This window comes from Gossypium arboreum, chromosome 9, assembly GCF_025698485.1.
Source record: "Gossypium arboreum isolate Shixiya-1 chromosome 9, ASM2569848v2, whole genome shotgun sequence".
NCBI classification, from domain to species: domain Eukaryota; kingdom Viridiplantae; phylum Streptophyta; class Magnoliopsida; order Malvales; family Malvaceae; genus Gossypium; species Gossypium arboreum.
Genome location: NC_069078.1, coordinates 89,218,308 through 89,235,179, shown reverse-complemented (window position 1 = coordinate 89,235,179; position 16,872 = coordinate 89,218,308). Strand labels below are relative to the sequence as shown.

General features: G+C 33.0%; 4 protein-coding genes across 6 annotated transcripts; 3 read left to right on the top strand and 1 right to left on the bottom strand.

The window, feature by feature from the left end:
* The first annotated feature begins 1,133 nt into the window (after positions 1-1,133).
* On the top strand, positions 1,134-2,937 carry LOC108457411 (60S ribosomal protein L17-1). Of its 2 annotated transcripts, none has more exons than XM_017756458.2 (7): positions 1,134-1,210; positions 1,328-1,364; positions 1,559-1,599; positions 1,976-2,206; positions 2,292-2,394; positions 2,480-2,547; positions 2,648-2,937. In XM_017756458.2, exons 1-7 carry the CDS (start codon positions 1,208-1,210, stop codon positions 2,693-2,695), a joined length of 531 nt encoding a protein of 176 aa, XP_017611947.1. In that variant the 5' UTR covers positions 1,134-1,207; the 3' UTR covers positions 2,696-2,937. The 2 variants fall into 2 exon arrangements, with proteins under 2 accessions (XP_017611947.1, XP_052875404.1); XM_053019444.1 differs by having other exon boundaries at positions 2,632-2,937.
* Positions 2,938-3,656: 719 nt separating this feature from the next.
* On the top strand, positions 3,657-7,231 carry LOC108454106 (adenylate kinase 4-like). 2 transcript variants are annotated; one of them, XM_017752432.2, is made up of 6 exons: positions 3,657-4,126; positions 5,521-5,666; positions 5,759-5,878; positions 5,971-6,138; positions 6,364-6,453; positions 6,890-7,231. In XM_017752432.2, exons 1-6 carry the CDS (start codon positions 4,015-4,017, stop codon positions 6,986-6,988), a joined length of 735 nt encoding a protein of 244 aa, XP_017607921.1. In that variant the 5' UTR covers positions 3,657-4,014; the 3' UTR covers positions 6,989-7,231. The 2 variants fall into 2 exon arrangements, with proteins under 2 accessions (XP_017607921.1, XP_052875487.1); XM_053019527.1 differs by lacking the exon at positions 3,657-4,126 and adding an exon at positions 4,531-4,570.
* Positions 7,232-7,984: 753 nt separating this feature from the next.
* LOC108457118 (mitochondrial pyruvate carrier 1-like) lies at positions 7,985-11,185 on the top strand. Its single transcript, XM_017755976.2, has 5 exons — positions 7,985-8,255; positions 9,385-9,507; positions 9,648-9,702; positions 9,802-9,937; positions 10,797-11,185. The coding sequence occupies exons 2-5, from the start codon at positions 9,412-9,414 to the stop codon at positions 10,834-10,836; spliced, it is 327 nt and encodes a 108-aa protein (XP_017611465.1). The 5' UTR covers positions 7,985-8,255; positions 9,385-9,411; the 3' UTR covers positions 10,837-11,185.
* Positions 11,186-11,280: 95 nt separating this feature from the next.
* Positions 11,281-15,908, bottom strand: LOC108457117 (uncharacterized). The gene is made up of 12 exons (XM_017755975.2): positions 15,624-15,908; positions 15,422-15,537; positions 15,302-15,331; positions 15,070-15,206; positions 14,642-14,812; positions 14,441-14,504; positions 14,239-14,346; positions 13,674-13,827; positions 13,440-13,529; positions 12,658-12,713; positions 12,504-12,558; positions 11,281-11,837 (listed from the first exon to the last, which is right to left on the bottom strand). Exons 1-12 carry the CDS (start codon positions 15,703-15,705, stop codon positions 11,599-11,601), a joined length of 1,302 nt encoding a protein of 433 aa, XP_017611464.1. The 5' UTR covers positions 15,706-15,908; the 3' UTR covers positions 11,281-11,598.
* Between the last annotated feature and the right edge of the window lie 964 nt (positions 15,909-16,872).

The following is a 16,872-nucleotide window of genomic DNA, read 5'->3' as shown; positions in this document are numbered from 1 at the left end:
ACTATTACTGTCAAAAAGTATTTTAAATTATGATATTATAAAGTAGAAAATATGTATTTAAATTATATTTAAATCCATCTTATAATAATATACAAAATATATAAATTTGAATTATAATAAAAATATAAAAATAAGTTATTAAGTAATTAATATTATGAGATTTGAAATATATAATTAATATATATTTTTTAGAAAAATTCAAAAGAAAAAGGAATCGATTTCAAAGCGGAGAATAAACAACCAAGGATAAAAGGTTACCACAAGTTGAAACACAAAATTATGTTGAATTCGTGTTAATTTTATAATATATATCACTTCACCGTACACCATAATATTTTATGTAAAACTTTTAAATTTTATTTAATGATTAGTGGAGTGATAAATAATGTGTTTAAATTTATTAAATATGTGTTAGATTATGAATTTTGTTGTTTTTAATTGCTTTATTTAAGAATCATATAAAAGCATGATAATAATAATATTGATTATGGGTTGGTATTCAATCAACCCATTATATTATCTCAGTAAAAAATTATAATAAAAATAGAAATATGAAAAATAAATTATAATAAAATTTCAATCAAAATTTATAACTTATAAATTAAAACAAAGTTATAATTTATGGAGACGATTAAATATTAGCTCGATTGGTATGAACATTATTGTCAATACTCAATAATTCTAGGTATTGTGTAAAAAGAAAAGATATGGTCAAAATCTATAATAATATTGTTAAAAAATATATAATTTCTGTTGTAGGTTTTTTAGCCATAACTCAAAATTTAGTTTTAACGGTTAATTATTTTAGTATTACACATTTATTTATTTTTATTACTTTGATTCTCAACTCAAATTTTAGAATAAAAAATAAATTAAAATATTAAAATTTTAATGGTATTGATATAATTAACTCTTGTGGTAATTTTTTGTATGTCATTGTTAATTTAAATTTATTATGAAAATGTGAATAATACCAATAAAATCAAGAGTGTGCATTTAAAATTGAAAATCTAGTAAACAAATAAAAGGCCACTTCAATTTAACGGTGAGGCCTAATTGAAAATTGCCCAATAAACCCAAAAACGACCTTGGGCAGGAAAATAAGGAAGCCCGATAGAAAATCGTTTACCCTAAAAACCATCCCTTTTATTTGCTAAAGAAACCCTAACTACGCGCCTCTTCTGTGTTACACACAGCGGCAGCAACCATGGTTCGTCAATTTTCCTCACTTCGAAGTTCTCTTTCCATATTTTTCTTCGATAAACATTCAAGTTTAATTCTAATTTATTTTCTTTTTCATTATTTTTGTTGGCATTCTTTTTCTTAGGTGAAGTATTCAAGAGAACCGGACAACCCTACTAAATGTAAGTTTTTAATTTTGCTTTTTATTATCATTATCACTTAAGATCAAGTCTTATCTTCTGCGTATCTGGGAAAAATGTAGGAAACTCAAATGCATACTCAGTTGGATTTTCTGCTGTGTATTACTGTTTGCTTTAATTCATTGAAAAAAATAATGGAACTTGATTGTTAGTTTATTTTATTGATTTATTTTCAGCTTGCAAAGCTAGGGGTTCTGACCTACGTGTTCATTTTAAGGTATGCTGATCTCTTTTCGTCGACAATTGTGTTTAGGAAAATATTTGAATACATGAAAATTTAGAAAAACATTCAACGCACCCGAGTCCCTCGTACTCAAGTCCGAGTAATATAGTTTCCGTGGTATTAAGTTGATCATATGAATAATTTACATGTAGATTACTAGGATTCATACTTTCGCTTAGTTTGAGCTATGGTTCTACTGGTTGCTTATTATGTTAGTGGCATGATATACTTAGTTTCAAGCTATGGTCTTGTGTGCAAATGTGGTAGCCTTGTGCTCTGGACTTGGGAGATGGCTAATAACGGTGACAGCACCGGATTATTAGGTCAAGTATATGAGCATTGGTAATGATTATATTTTTATCTTCAACAGAATACACGAGAAACTGCCTTTGCCATCCGAAAGCTACCTTTGACAAAGGCAAAGAGATACTTGGAGGATGTTATTGCCCACAAGCAAGCAATTCCGTTCCGGCGCTTCTGTGGTGGAGTTGGGCGAACTGCACAGGCTAAGAATCGCCATTCTAATGGACAAGGTCGCTGGCCTGTGAAATCTGCAAAATTCATTCTCGATTTGCTCAAGAACGCTGAGAGCAATGCCGAGGTATCTATCAATGAATTGACATTTTACTCTATTCTGTCCATAATGTTAGAACTTTTGCCATTGTATTTCCACTTTTTTTTCGTAGGTGAAAGGTTTGGATGTAGACTCACTTATCATATCTCACATCCAAGTGAACCAAGCACAGAAGCAAAGGCGCCGAACATATCGTGCACATGGAAGGATTAACCGTGAGTAATTTCGTTTACCTTCCTTACTCTACATTCGGGTTGTGGTTCTAATTTTCCGAGCTGTGTCTGTTTTTTCCTTTTGCAGCCTACATGTCTTCACCGTGTCACATTGAACTGATACTGTCAGAGAAAGAGGAGCCTGTGAAAAAAGAGGTAAATGTTAATATTCATTCTCAAGATCAGTAGTATCTCTAGAAAATCTTGATTAGCGTAATGAGACATTGCATTGCATGATAGTTGATTGTTTTTGCAGCCTGAGACTCAGTTGGCTCCGAGGAAATCGAAGGGTGCTTCATCTTAAATTGCTGAGCGGTGGATTATAACTTGGAAACTATTACATTTTTCTTTAGTTGTCTCTGTAATGAGAACATTTTTGTTTCCTTCACAATGAGGTGTTTTAAGACTCAAAGTTTGTCTATGGAGATTCTTGGTTCTATGGTGATTTTGCTTGTAATACTTAAGTAGCTCGTAAACCTGATTAAGTTCTATATTTGTATTCTTATTTTTATCGATTCTTTAAAATATTCAAACTTAAGCTTGAAATCTGTTTTAAATAAGTAATTCTTTGTATTCTTTCAACATAATATTTATTTATTTATTTATAAGTTTGTAAAAATATATTTTCATTTAAATTGGGTTTTTTGGGTCAATTATTTGGGTTATTGAACAGTACTACCTAGTTTAAAATTTTCTAATATTATATATGTATTTTAATTTAACGTAGGTTTAAAATGTTGAATATCAAAGTCTTGTAATATTTAAATCTATATTTTCATATGGAAGCGAACATTTTCGTCAACAATGATTTTTTATTTTATATATGATTTAAATTTATTATTATATTTTATGAAATTATGTATTTTTTATAATTTTTGAATATTTTGGAATTAAGATCAAATTGAGATTATTTGTAAATTAATATTACAAATATAATATGTAAAAGTGGAGAGTTAAAATTTTTATTGTACCAATTTTTAATTGTGTAAGTACTGAAATTGTAAATCTTGTACTTTGATTGCTTAAAATCTTTTATAAATTTGGTTTACTACTAATGGAATTAAAATTTTAGAGGTGGATTATATAAGTAAAATGTTATATAAAAATTTATCTATTTATAAATTCATAAAATGGAGTAGATAATTAATAGAAATTATGATATATAGTGAAAGTTATTAAATATTATTTAAAGGATGATATAATTCCTTAAATGTTGTAAAAGAAAAACAAAGAGTTTTTGGGCGAAAAGGAAATATATAATCTCATTCTTTTTAAAGCAATAATAAAGATTGGGGGAAAAATTATCTATAGTTTGAGCATGATTATTAATGAAATGGCCATTTTTCAAATAAACGCTTCAAAATGAATCGATTTGTAAACCCTAATAAAACCTGGGGAATATTTGGGAAGTCTTGTAAAAGACCAAGGGTCCAAAAAGCAAAGTTAAAGCTTAGAACAAGCTGGAAAAAGACCGCTGCTTGAATTTCAAGCATCGGTGGCTCCGAAGTCTCTTGGTACCAACCAAAACCAAATTAAAATAATCCTTAAATAACCCAACTTAAATCTCAATCTACTCTTAAAAACCCAGAAATTCCCCACAAAAAAGTAAAAAGGAGATCGGAAATGGCGACCAATTCAATGAACTTGGAAGATGTACCGTCTGAATCACTGATGAGTGAGCTTCTTCGCCGTATGAAATGCGCCTCCAAACCAGATAAGCGTCTCATCCTCATTGGTACTCTCTCTTTTTGGCTTTGAACACTAATTGTTTTGGATTTGAGGTTTTTTTTTCATATGGAAAGTTTGGGGATTTATTTTGTTTGAATCTGTAGATCCGAGATTATATTTTTTGAATTTGCTTTGCGTTAGGGTTGTTTATTCTTGTAGAGATACCCATGGAAACATGGTTCGAGTTTTTAAAGCTCCAAAGTCGATATAAAATCTTGAACTTTTTATTACTTCTCATATAATTTAAATGCACAAAAATTGTGAATAGGCAAATTGGGGGGCATTGGTTATTGGGGGTACGGTTGGTGAATCCCGACCTTTCTTACAGATTTTGCACCGGTCTGCTGCGAATGGGTGGTTTTTTTCCTTAGAAGTTGGATCTGCACCGTTCCGCTCCAAGAAATCCCTAATTTGGAGGGATTTGCAATGGTTAATTGCAATTCTATACTAGGTTGGGTGAATTGATTGACAGCCTTTTTTTCTCTGTAAAGGGGAGTGTTGGGAAATTTTTATCTTCAGAAAGTAACGGTTTTTAGCTTTCGAAATTATATATATATGCCCTTTATTTACATATAGAGGGAAAAAAGGGGTCTTTCTTTTGGCAAACATTAGATCAATGAAAAATGGATTACAGTATTTTGGGTTCATGCTATTACTTTTTGTAAGGACCATAGATTTATTCTTATGTGTTTCAACTTTGCATGGTTTTTGCTACAAGGTCTAGTCCATAACTTACTTTTTGATAAAATGAAATAAATTTTCATGTTGGTTTTGTATTTATATATTCATTCTGCATTTCCCGTTTTGCTGTGCGGGAGAATTATTAGATCTTGGAAGACTAAACTATCAATGCCCCATGTTTATGACCTACTAAAAAATAAGTATGTCTTTAGTGGTAGAGTTCCCGGCTTCAATGACTAAGAAAATCATTTAATGCTAATAAGAGTCGTGCATGTGTTTTAAACCTATGTTACTCAGACTCGGGTGTGATTATCAGTTACCGGCATATTTGACATAGTTATTTTTTAAAATTTTAAAGTTTCTCTATGTATTTTGAGTGTTCATGGAGAGTCATATCCTTTTATGCCTGTTAGACATGGATACATCAAGAAAAATGAAGAGCCGAAGCAACATAGTTTCAAACAAACTAACTTGCTGACCTAAATTCGGGATGGAATTTGGGCTGCTTGATTGAACAGGGTGATATTATGGTTTGGTTTTTATATTTTATTTTGTACTCGAGTTTCAAGCATTGTAGACTTTGTATCACGGGGAAATTGGACAACTAATAACAGCAACTCGAAAACATTCTGCAATGCGACTATCGACATTTGCGTATTGTTTAGCATTTCATAGAATGATGGCTTGTTTCTAATAATTGTGAAATCTTTTGAGTGGCAGGTCCACCGGGATCGGGAAAAGGTACTCAATCGCCAATAATTAAGGATGAGTACTGCCTGTGTCACTTGGCCACTGGTGATATGCTGAGAGCTGCTGTTGCTGCTAAAACCCCTCTCGGTATCAAGGCCAAGGAGGCTATGGATAAGGTCAAATTTTTTTCCACCAACCTCTTGGGATTTTTTAATTGTTCTTAGTGTGTTTATAATGACTAATGAGCTGTTTTGCAAATCTTGCTTAGGGTGAACTTGTTTCCGATGACTTAGTTGTTGGCATTATTGATGAAGCCATGAAGAAACCTTCATGTAAAAAAGGTTTCATTCTCGATGGATTTCCGAGGACTGTAGGCCAAGCACAGAAGGTGTTGCTTCTTTTGAATCTTTATGCACCTTTGGTTTTTAAAATTTTTATACCGACATTCCTTATTACGTGTTGTTGATCTTCGGTTTACAGCTTGATGACATGCTTGAAAAGCAAGGAGTCAAAATCGATAAGGTGCTTGATTTTGCGATTGATGATGCAGTCTTGGAGGAGCGGATTACTGGTCGTTGGATCCACCCTGCTAGCGGTAGGACCTATCATACGAAATTTGCACCTCCTAAAGTTCCCGGCCTTGATGATGTAAGTCAAACAATTGTACTTCAGTTTTTGCATAAAGTTGACTAGTCGAGTGGTAAATTAAGCATTTTATGTGAGGCACTTCATATGACTAATTTAATGCAAATTTGATGGTGCTTTGTCTACATGTCATTCTGTTAACCTTTATATAATCTTCCTTACCATTTTTTTTCAAAAGTGTCGCCATTATGTTACTGAGCTCACATCCATGTTTATGTTCTCTTCAAGGTGACCGGGGAACCTTTGGTGCAGCGAAAAGATGATACTGCAGCAGTTCTCAAGTCAAGGCTTGATGCATTTCACAAGCAAACCCAACCGGTAAGCTTTCTGCTTTCGTAGTGTTTAAATTGTGAAAGATTTAATTATCTTTTTGGTATTGATTTTTCCAAGTTGGATCCTATAGTTACCATAATAGGTGCAAGGCAAGGGGCAGTTAAATGAGCTATATATGGTGGTGAAACGAGCCAAGTCAAGCTCAAGTTTCAAGTTGTAAGAAACTTGAGCTCAACTTGAAATTTTCTTAATAGTAAACAAAAGACTTGCACGCTACTCGAGCTTGATATGACAATAACCAATCAGAATTAGAGGTTCTTTTAGCCGATCTCGAGTGTCTTACGGACACTATTTGGTGGTTCTTATTTGAATCTAAAAAGGGAACATTTTGATGTTTCATATTTTTATGAACTCCATGATGTTCAAATACTTTCTGAATTGTCATCAATATTCTTAATGGTGTTATTTGAAATATCTACAGGTGATTGATTATTATTCCGAGAAGGGAATAGTCGCAAAGCTTCATGCGGAAAAGCCTCAGAAAGAGGTTACGGACGAAGTTAAGAAAGTACTTTCATGACGAAACCCTCATTACGGACGAGATTCGTATAAGGTGATTTACACATGAACATTGGTTCTTTTGCAAACAGGGACCCCCCAAAAAGTTGAGAAATTTCATGGATTTTTACTCGTGTTTCGAGTACATATTCGGATTCATTGTTATGTCATTGCTTTTTTGGCCCAAATATCAGCTGTTGTTTGTTCAAGTATTGGTGATGATTATGATACTTGAAATAATGATATACTTATAGATTGACAACAACTGATTAATACTTTGTGTATTATAACTGAAGTTGCGTCCAGGGAGATTTTTATTTTCCAAATACATGGATCTTTTTTTTTAAAAAAAAATTGAATATGCTTGTTGAAGAATTAGAATATGATTAGCATTTGGCCAGAAAACTAATAGGAAATACATGAAAAAACTCAGTTATGTGTTTTTAATCATACTAAAAAAGTTCTTGGAAAAAGGCCGTCTCATATGGTTACTTTAATATTGTATTTTAAATAATTTTTCATTGAAAACCTTTTGTCTAATTATTATTAACGACAACCAGTTCATCGGTAGAAGTCAACGGGTTAAAAAATATTTGAACCAAATATATCATCTAGATTGATATTTTTAAAAGATGGAGATTAATGTCCATTTCTTTTTACTAAAATAATGGTAAATTTTATTTTCATCACTTAATTTCAAAAGTTTTAAAATTATTATTTAACGATTTGAAAATTTTCATTAAAGTTTGTTAAAATAGTTGTTATATGATTTCTTTTTACAATTTACTTTTTTTCATAAAAGAACTTTAAATGTTAGAGTTTACTTAATTAAAAATCTAAACAAGTTTCTTCTTTGATTTTCGTCTGCACCGATCATCGCTAAGGTTCACTAATTTTTTAAAATAATTTAATAACTAGTTATTTAAAAATTTTAAATAGTATAATGATTATTCCATAACTTTTTAACCTTAAATTTCAAAACATAAATATACTAATTAAACCTTGGTATGGTCATTGTTAAAAAATACTTCAAAGTATCCTAACAAAATTCATTGTTAAAAAATTTAAGGATCATACCCACTCAAGCAAGTGTCAAAATCCAATAAAACTCTACTTTAGACTCCGTTCTACAGGATCAAAGCTCCAAAGCAGAAGTCAGTCAGTCGGTCAAACAATCAAATTCCTCTTCAGCTTTAGCTTCCACTTCCACCTAACATTTCCATCTTCCCAATCTTTCCTCCTTCATCGGCCTGTGGTCTTTGACTTCTTCGGCGACGCCGTTTACAAAGGTACTCTCCTTGAATTCACTTCTTCTTTATCTCCCTACACACACCATCATCGTCATCATCATCACCATCTTCTCGCTCGCTATCTTATTTTAGCTGATTCACTGATGTTCTTACCTGATTCGTGATTTTCTCCTTGATCCAATTCTATTAGTATGCTTCTTCTTTTTTCAATTCTTTTTCATTGGGTTTCATTTAAAGTTAGATTCTTTAGCGCTTTCTATGTAAGTTGTCATGATGAGTAGCCTTTTTTTTAACTAAGTTCCTCTATGCTGACGCGGGTAGGATTAGGGATTTTAGCTACAAATCAAAATTGGGGGAGATATATTTATTAAACAAAAAGTGTTCCGCTTGTCTTTTCAGTTTTACAAGTATTTATATATATATCGATTGCTGAGATTTGATCAAATTATAAAAAGCCAAGATATTTGATTTTAGTTCTAGTAAAAGCTGTGTTTTTCAAAGACTATTTTTTTTGAAGTACCCGAAACTTGTACCCAAAACATATCTAGACATGGGCATAGGAAATGATCTTCTCTCTCTCTCTCTATATATATATGTGTGTGTGTGTAAAAATTAGAAAATTTGAACATATCCATATCCAACATTCGCTCTCGAGTTCTAGTAACGTAGACTAAAACAAGTATTTATTTTCTAGCATTCCAACTCATGCACTAGCCTACCAGGTTAAGAAAATTGAGTTCGATGGTGAAAGCAATTTTAATATTATGTCAAGACCATTCATGCTAAAAGTATAGCTATCAGTTTTGGGGTTCATGATTAGGTTTTATTCATATCTTATAGTTACGACTAATGCATCGGTTAATGGCTTAGAACTTGAGCTTGTGTGTAGCATCTTTCAACCAAGGAGAGTCTTGAATTACTTGTAGAGTCTGACTCGTAAGATGATAAATAATATACGAGAGGTGGCATAAGTGGGGTTGAATTAGAACTTGGGCATGATTTTTGGTTTTTGCCAGAAAATAGTTAGAAATTTTGGCCTAGCTTCTATAACTATACATTTGGCAGTACTTTCAGATGATCTATATAGCTTTCTATTTCTGTAGCTGAATTTATTTTAGTATTTGAAATTTTATGATTTATAATAATATTTTGTATTCAACAATCGCAGAGCCACATTCAGCAATATTTGTAACAGATGGCTTCTTCCTTCCGAGCATTCCTAAACAGTCCAGTTGGCCCAAAAACAACTCACTTTTGGGGGCCTGTTGCAAATTGGGGTTTTGTTCTCGCTGTATGTTCAACTACCATCATTTTAAGATAGCATTTTAACATATTCAGCTGTTCATCCTAGAACAAAGTCATGCCAGATCTGAGAAACGTACAACTTTTGCTTTATCACTTGTATCTCAAAACTGTTTATGAACATGTCAGGGATTGGTGGACATGAATAAGCCCCCAGAAATGATTTCTGGCAACATGACATCAGGTATAAAAAAAAAAAATACAGTTCAAAGAAGCTTTGGATTTTTTTGGTATTTATTGCCTGCCCCAGTTTCTAATTATTCTCTTCTATTCTGGTATGCAGCTATGTGTGTCTATTCTGCATTATTCATGAGGTTTGCATGGATGGTACAACCACGAAACTATCTACTGTTGGCGTGCCATGCTTCAAATGAGACAGTACAGCTCTACCAACTCTCCCGTTGGGCAAGAGCTCAAGGGTAAGCATGATCTTTCTGGTTTATATTTAGCATATGTTAATTGGACTCAAGGATGAGTGTTAGATACGGGTATATGTCGGACACGGATATACTCCAGTGGGAACAATATAGCATTGAGCCAATTTCTATGCAGTTGTGATTTAGTTTGCGATCCTTGTTTCCACCTATGCATTATTACCCTTTCCCTGTTTAATGCCGACTTATGCTTACAATCTTTCGATATTCTGGTATAGAGATCTCATGTGTAATTTGAAAAAATATTCAATGTCATGACCGAATCCAGGGGCGAATTTAAAGGGGGCAGGCAGCCCCCCCCCCCCAAAAAAAAAAAGGAAATATTGCTGTGTAGGCCCCTTAAAAATTGTTTAAATTATAAATTAATACATGATAAAATTATATTTTGACCTCTCAAAAATTTATAATTCAATTCTGACCACTAAAAAAATTTCTGGATTCGCCCGACTGAATCATAGAAAAGTTGTACTTTCAGGTAACCTAGTGACTAGGATTGATTCAGATTGGTACTGTCGAAGTTAAATTTCGATATGAAATGATGTTCATGACCACGTTCTCTTAAAATTATGCAATGATCAAATACTTGGGATAACAATGGATGCATCTGCTTTGTTACATGTAAATTTGCAATTATACAGGAAAGAAAAACTTGGATATTATATTCTTGATTTCATAAAGAACATTTGTTGTTGCCTTATTAGGTGTAGGAATTTATTAAAGCATGGTGAGTTCATAGATCGGATAATTAAAATTTCAATATTTGGACTTGCTTTCAGTTGCATATTTGGTTGTCACGTTTTTCCGCTTGATCTAACTAACATACTATCATCCTAATTTTGTTTAGGTATTTGTCGGAGAAGAAAGACAAAGCTACATCGCAGTAAAGCAGCAGCTTCAGTTGGAGCTAGCTGCTTTTCGATTCTTTCCATTCCAAGTGTCTGAGTTTTACTGTGATCCGTGAAGATTGTAGTATTCTGAACCTACTATTAAAGCATTCATTTTGACTGCTAAACCAATAATGATTGTTGGAGTGCATCTTGATTGACCCTATAATGTGTTCTGATTCTTGATTTTACCTGTTAAAAAGGTAAAATTAGCTTAGAGTTACAATCACTGTTGATTTGGGCATCAAGTCATGCTTTTAATAAACTTGGAATCAATTTAGCAGATCACAGAATGTATAATTTTTAACATTGTCCATCTCTTTTGAGTATATATTGTTTTCATTTTTCATTTTTTTTATCCATACACCACCTTTATTCCGACCCCTAAGTGGCATTTCTAAATTTTCAATAATTAGTAAATCGCAAAGAAACTGGCAATAAATCTGACCTAAAAAAAAAAGTTAACAAAATTCCAATACATCCAAGTTTTTATGAAGTTAACAGTTGTCACTGGTTCTTAAAATTTTCAGTTACATTCATACAATTGAGACATCACACCTATTGGATCCCGATCGAACAGGCCTGTTTGGTCCAGTTTTTTCATCATTGGTATATTTTCTACCAAAACAGCCATAGACCAACACATCCTTTGCTAAAGTTTTAAACCATCTTCCCCATGCTCCTTCACCATGCCATCCAAATCATAGCGTATATATTTGAGTTCTGAAACCTCAGCATTTCAGTGCAAGTAAATAATTTTATCTATGCATCATCAGCTGCAGCAATGTCATGTTCTTGATTTTTGCTTATTTTCTTGGATTTCAACTTCTTTATTCCCTCCTTTTCTTCAGATGACTTCTTTTTCTTTTTGCCCTCTTTATTTTCTTTAGATGATGACTTCTTCCTTTTCATAGCTGGTTTTTCAGTTTCATCTGTGGTTTCAATTTCATCTATGCTCTGTGCTTCATGCAATGCCAAATCGGCTGCAAAGTGTTTAACTTCTGCATTTATAACATATATGAGAATGGCATTCAAAATAATAGTAATAATGATATCTACAACAATACTAAGTACAGCAATACGTTTTCATCTAATAGTCTAAAGGACAAATCAAAAACTTCCGGAAATTATCCACCCCAACTCTTTTCTTTAAAAAAAATTGAACCTAGATGCATATAAAACCGAATACGGCTTCTAAGCAAAACGGTTTCACCTCTAAGTAAAGGTATGTATCATACAATTGCAACTCAATTGAGTTTGCAGCTTATGATGATGATCCTACACTCCACAGTCTATCCATATCTAAAAGCTATGTTTTTCAATCATGAATGCTAGTGCTGCATGTATCCTTGTATCTAAGTCCGAATATGTTTTGACCTAGTCCAAAAGGCTGAAAGGGCAACCCCTACTCGCTTCACTTGTGAAATCCTATACACTAATGTTGAGGGGAAACATGTGATGCAACAAAAGCCACTGGCAGAAGTCTTTTTTTTTTTTTTTTTGGGGGGAGGGTGGAGTGAGATATGCAGGAAACGGCTTCCAACCAAATTCTTGTTTACTAGTATTACTCACCGTTATAACTAAAATGTCATATTGACAGGTGGTGACACCAAACACGGAATAATGAGTTTTTTTTTAACAATAAAGATTCTAAGGAAATAACTGACCTTCGGTAAAATTAGTATCGAAAACAACTTTTGTAAGATGCTGCTTCAGGAAAACCTGCACTAGGAAAATTTTAGGCAGATATTTGCCGTGTATTTTTTTGCTATTTAACTACATGCAAGGACATTTTAACTCTGTTCTCTCAATAGAACATACCGACGATAGAAGTTGCCTTGTTCCGATGTCCCAAATGCGCAAATAACTGTCCAAGCCTGGAAAATATTGAAATTTGTCAGTTCTGCTAATGTTGAGAAGCTAATAATTGCAAGTTCACACAGTTTCAATCAGCCAAAATGAAAATATTTTAACTGGCATGGGCAGAGTACCGGTTGGACCTAAAGTACCTAGTTCAACCATCAAGAAAAATTCATAAAATTTAAAAAAAAAAAAATGGAAAAAGAAGAAAGTAGGGAAAATTATATTAACAATAAACCATGGATGGAAAGAAAGAATTCCATTATTGTTTATTATTTGCACTAATTAATCAAATTGGGTAAAAATAGGTTAAAAATTAGGTTAAAAGGACCAAAACATAATGAAAAAAAAATCAAATTTTTTGGTTAAAAGAAGTCCAAACTTAATTAAAAAAGAAAAAAAGAAGAAGCAGAAGTCTGGTTTCTCTGGCTCCCGGTCTTTAAACAGTCTGGCCAGTTCATTAGCTTCCGTTCAATCTATATTGTTGAACCACTGGACTTATTGGTTCCGAGTTGAACCCGCTGGTCTGGCCTTTACTCACTTCAGAATCATTTGAGACTGATTAGAAATCCTTTTTCTTCCTTCTCTAGCTCTTCAAGCAACAAAATCATCTCCAAGACCTTAACTATTGTTCTCAAATGAACACCTTGCAATTTATAGCTTCCCAATACAAAAGTGCAGAATGTGTATGCAAACACAGGTAGAAGTGCTTAGCTTTACCAAACACTATGGCATATACTCACCGCAAGATGCTATCACAGGAAGTTCAGGGTGGCGGGCAATGGATCGGATGCTTCCAGAACACTTCCCCAAAAAGCATCCTAACAATTTACCTATAAGGAAATACATCCACCATTAACCGGAATATACGAAGAAATACATCTCAAATCATTGAAGAAAAGTCACCAAAACGAGAATCAGAAATGGTCAATGGCATAAAAAATTGCAGAACAAGCACATAGAATCAAATCCCTTACCTGTGCGTATATCCACAGAAGCAAGGTCACCAGATCCATTCCCTATATAAACTGTATGACCATCTAGGTCTTCTGCAACTGCTTTTATAGGGGTCTCCCTGAAGTCAAATGATACAACTGGTCTTCGTTGGGCAGAAATATCATAGAGGCGAACCTGTAACAGAAATAGTGAAAGGAAAAATGTTATACCGAATGAAAAGCATTACTATAACAAAAACTCAATCCAATATTCATGAAATTGTCACAACTCCAAATAAAATTGATAAAAAAAACTCTTCTCCTTTAATTTTCTTTCGAATTCATTAAGTTTTAGCACATGAATCACGTAAAGATAAAGCTACAACTATAGTCTAGAAACTGCATTTTCAAAAGTTTAACCAAAAATCAACTCGGGAATATTTTGAAACCGATGAGCCTTATTATTTCAAAAGTAAAAACAATTCTAGAAACTGGCAATATGCAATCACGTATAAAAGTTCCTTGAGAAAAGAAAAGGGAAAACATAGAAAACACACACACACACACATATATGTTTTAAGGAGTGGCTGTGGCCGCAAACGATTACCTGATGGTTATTGGTACCAGCCACAACTTTACGATGATCATCTTTGCTAAGAAATGTTGCAGATGTAAACCAAGTAGGGGTAAAAATACCAAGGCTGTTTGCAGGAGGCTGTTCAATACGGGATAGATTAAGATAAATGAAAACAGAGAAGATACTAAAAAATAATTTATTTTAATAAATCAGAGAGGTTGAAAACGCTCACAGGCTTTGCAGTCCAAATCTTAGTACAGTTTTCAAGATCCCACATGTTAACTTCAACACCCTTCCTGAATGAGAAAAGACTCAAATCTTATTTACCGAACTAATAACATTCCAGTTGAGCATGAAAATATCCTATCAGCAAATGCAGATAAAACTGAGTACAAAGCTTATGTAAAGAGTCATACAATACAAACACACTCACCCTCCGAATAAGGCATAGCTTTCACTCCCATCCACTTCAGAAAACAAGATATTACCAGAGCCACATACATTCCATGTTTTTGGGGCACCAGAATCAGCTTGAGTATCAGCGAGATCAATAGTTTTTATGCTTGCATTTCCTTTTGTTTTACATGTGAGCAAAGTGCATGACCTGACAATAATCAATTTATAGAGATCATCATGGTTCTGTCAGTAAAGGAATTGTAACTACCAAGAACCATCTATTATCCATGCTAAATTATATAAATAAGAAAGCAGAGGAATTCTATTAATTTTCTATGTTACCAAGACTCATATGCATCCAGCATGAATATAATCAATTTTTCTAAGTTTTTCAATATACTCGAATGATCCTTTAAGGGTTATATCCCCGTGCCCATATCCAAAAAAATAACAATATGATTATACCTCGGGGTTAACTCCACTATCTGTCTTCTGAACAAATGCAGCCCAGCAATAGCATCATCTTCTGGTCTAACGCCAGCAATACTAACATCGGAAACCGTACGGGAAAGTTCACCATTAAGGGGATTAAGTATCTCAATCTGCAGTACATAGATATTGAACAAGGAAATATTCAACAGAAATCCTACTAAAGCCCGTGTTCAACAAACAAGGGAAGAAGAAAAAGGTTACTCACCACACCATTTTTTCTTGCAACAGCTAATAACTGCAAAAGAGGGGAAAAAAACAAAATTTCAGAATAAAGAAAAAAATCTTCTCAATACCTATTGTTCTTTAAAAAAAAATAGAAACTCACGGGGTCGATTTTGCGGTCATTCATGGAAGCGGCAAGCACACATTTGGAAGCATCAGGATCTCCCCATCTCTCCACCACTTTGGCAACTCCTCCTCCTTTCTCTCGAGCTTCGATTACTATTCAATTAATGACAGAATTAGTGTTCAACCTTTCGAATGAATTTATTGAAGTTGGATAAAGATTATATCAATAAAAGAAAAACCTTTGATGAGACCAAGCGCATCGAAAGTCAAGGCTCGAAGTGGAGGACAGCCAGCGCAGTCGACGGTGGTCGTGCGAGGCATTGTTTTCTCCTTGTACGGCTGAGAGACTTTGTGAGAGACACGGTGACAGAGAAAAACCCTTAAAACAGGTTTATGACAATATTTTTGTTTTTGGGCTTAATACTATTTTTGGTCCTATACTATTGAAATTTTCTCACTTCAACCATTTTACTCATTTTTTTTCACTTTACCTCCTCTATTTTCAGTATGTTACTCAAGTTAGGGGAAATCCAGTGTGGCCATTTAAACCATTAAATCCGTACACGTGAATAATTAATCCAATTCATTTGACGTTGTGGAATTTCCTTTTCTTTTTCTTGATAGTAAAGCACTTCCTCTTCCTTTCTTTTCTTTATTCGTTTCTTTTCTTCTTTCCATAAAAAATGAGTTAATAGCATTGTACATCCCTAAACTATGGCCTTCATTTTACATTGGTCTCATACTTTAAAATGTTCTAATTACATCCTCATACTATTAATATTATATCAATTAGATTCTTTTATTATTAAAATCGTTAATTTAATCATTAAATGACTATTCAGATCTCTATAGGTAATTTTAAAATGAAAAATTAAAGAAATAGAATGTTATTGAATAGTTTTAAAAGTAAAACGAACAAACTTTTGTAAAAGTTTAGCTCAAAAAATAATTTTAAAATATCTATTTTACAATATTTATTTTAAATCATGTCACATAAGATCCGATGTATTATTTGACATTTACATTAACGATTTTAGTAATGAAATGGCCTAATTGATATGATCTCGATAGTTTAGGAATGTGATTAGAATAATTTGAGGTTTAAGGACTAATTAAGAATGAGAATCATTGTTTGGGGATGTTTGGTGCAATTAACTCTAACAATTTTTACTTTTTCCGACCAGAGTGAAAACTTTGGCATTGCAAGAATGGCTTTTCGCCTCTCACCCCGTCGACGTTCCTTGAACCAATCTCACAACGTCGTCAAAACATTTTTACAAATGGTAATGAATAATGAAATGTTTCCAGATTTGGAAATGTTGAGCATCTAGCAATGTATTGTTAATCACTAATTTGAAAACAACACAGATTTTTGAGAAACTTTCTAGAGAGGTAGAAGCTCCTAAGACCCCAAAAAATGGATACTCCGATTAGGGGACAGCAATAGATTAAATCAGTTAATTCAATTATTTTTTTAATCGATTTAAT

Bases quoted from the DNA above. Each gene is read 5' to 3' on its own strand.
- LOC108457411 (XM_017756458.2), top strand. The intron at 2,395-2,479 runs GTGAGTAATTTC...TTCCTTTTGCAG, and splicing joins TGCACATGGAAGGATTAACC to CCTACATGTCTTCACCGTGT. The intron at 2,548-2,647 runs GTAAATGTTAAT...TTGTTTTTGCAG, and splicing joins AGGAGCCTGTGAAAAAAGAG to CCTGAGACTCAGTTGGCTCC.
- LOC108454106 (XM_017752432.2), top strand. From the start codon at position 4,015: ATGGCGACCAATTCAATGAACTTGGAAGATGTACCGTCTGAATCACTG. The intron at 5,879-5,970 runs GTGTTGCTTCTT...TTCGGTTTACAG, and splicing joins CTGTAGGCCAAGCACAGAAG to CTTGATGACATGCTTGAAAA. The intron at 6,139-6,363 runs GTAAGTCAAACA...GTTCTCTTCAAG, and splicing joins AAGTTCCCGGCCTTGATGAT to GTGACCGGGGAACCTTTGGT.
- LOC108457118 (XM_017755976.2), top strand. From the start codon at position 9,412: ATGGCTTCTTCCTTCCGAGCATTCCTAAACAGTCCAGTTGGCCCAAAA. The intron at 9,703-9,801 runs GTATAAAAAAAA...TCTGGTATGCAG, and splicing joins TTCTGGCAACATGACATCAG to CTATGTGTGTCTATTCTGCA. The intron at 9,938-10,796 runs GTAAGCATGATC...AATTTTGTTTAG, and splicing joins CGTTGGGCAAGAGCTCAAGG to GTATTTGTCGGAGAAGAAAG.
- LOC108457117 (XM_017755975.2), bottom strand. From the start codon at position 15,705: ATGCCTCGCACGACCACCGTCGACTGCGCTGGCTGTCCTCCACTTCGA. The intron at 15,538-15,623 runs GTTTTTCTTTTA...TTAATTGAATAG, and splicing joins TGCGCTTGGTCTCATCAAAG to TAATCGAAGCTCGAGAGAAA. The intron at 15,207-15,301 runs GTGAGTAACCTT...TATGTACTGCAG, and splicing joins TTGCAAGAAAAAATGGTGTG to ATTGAGATACTTAATCCCCT.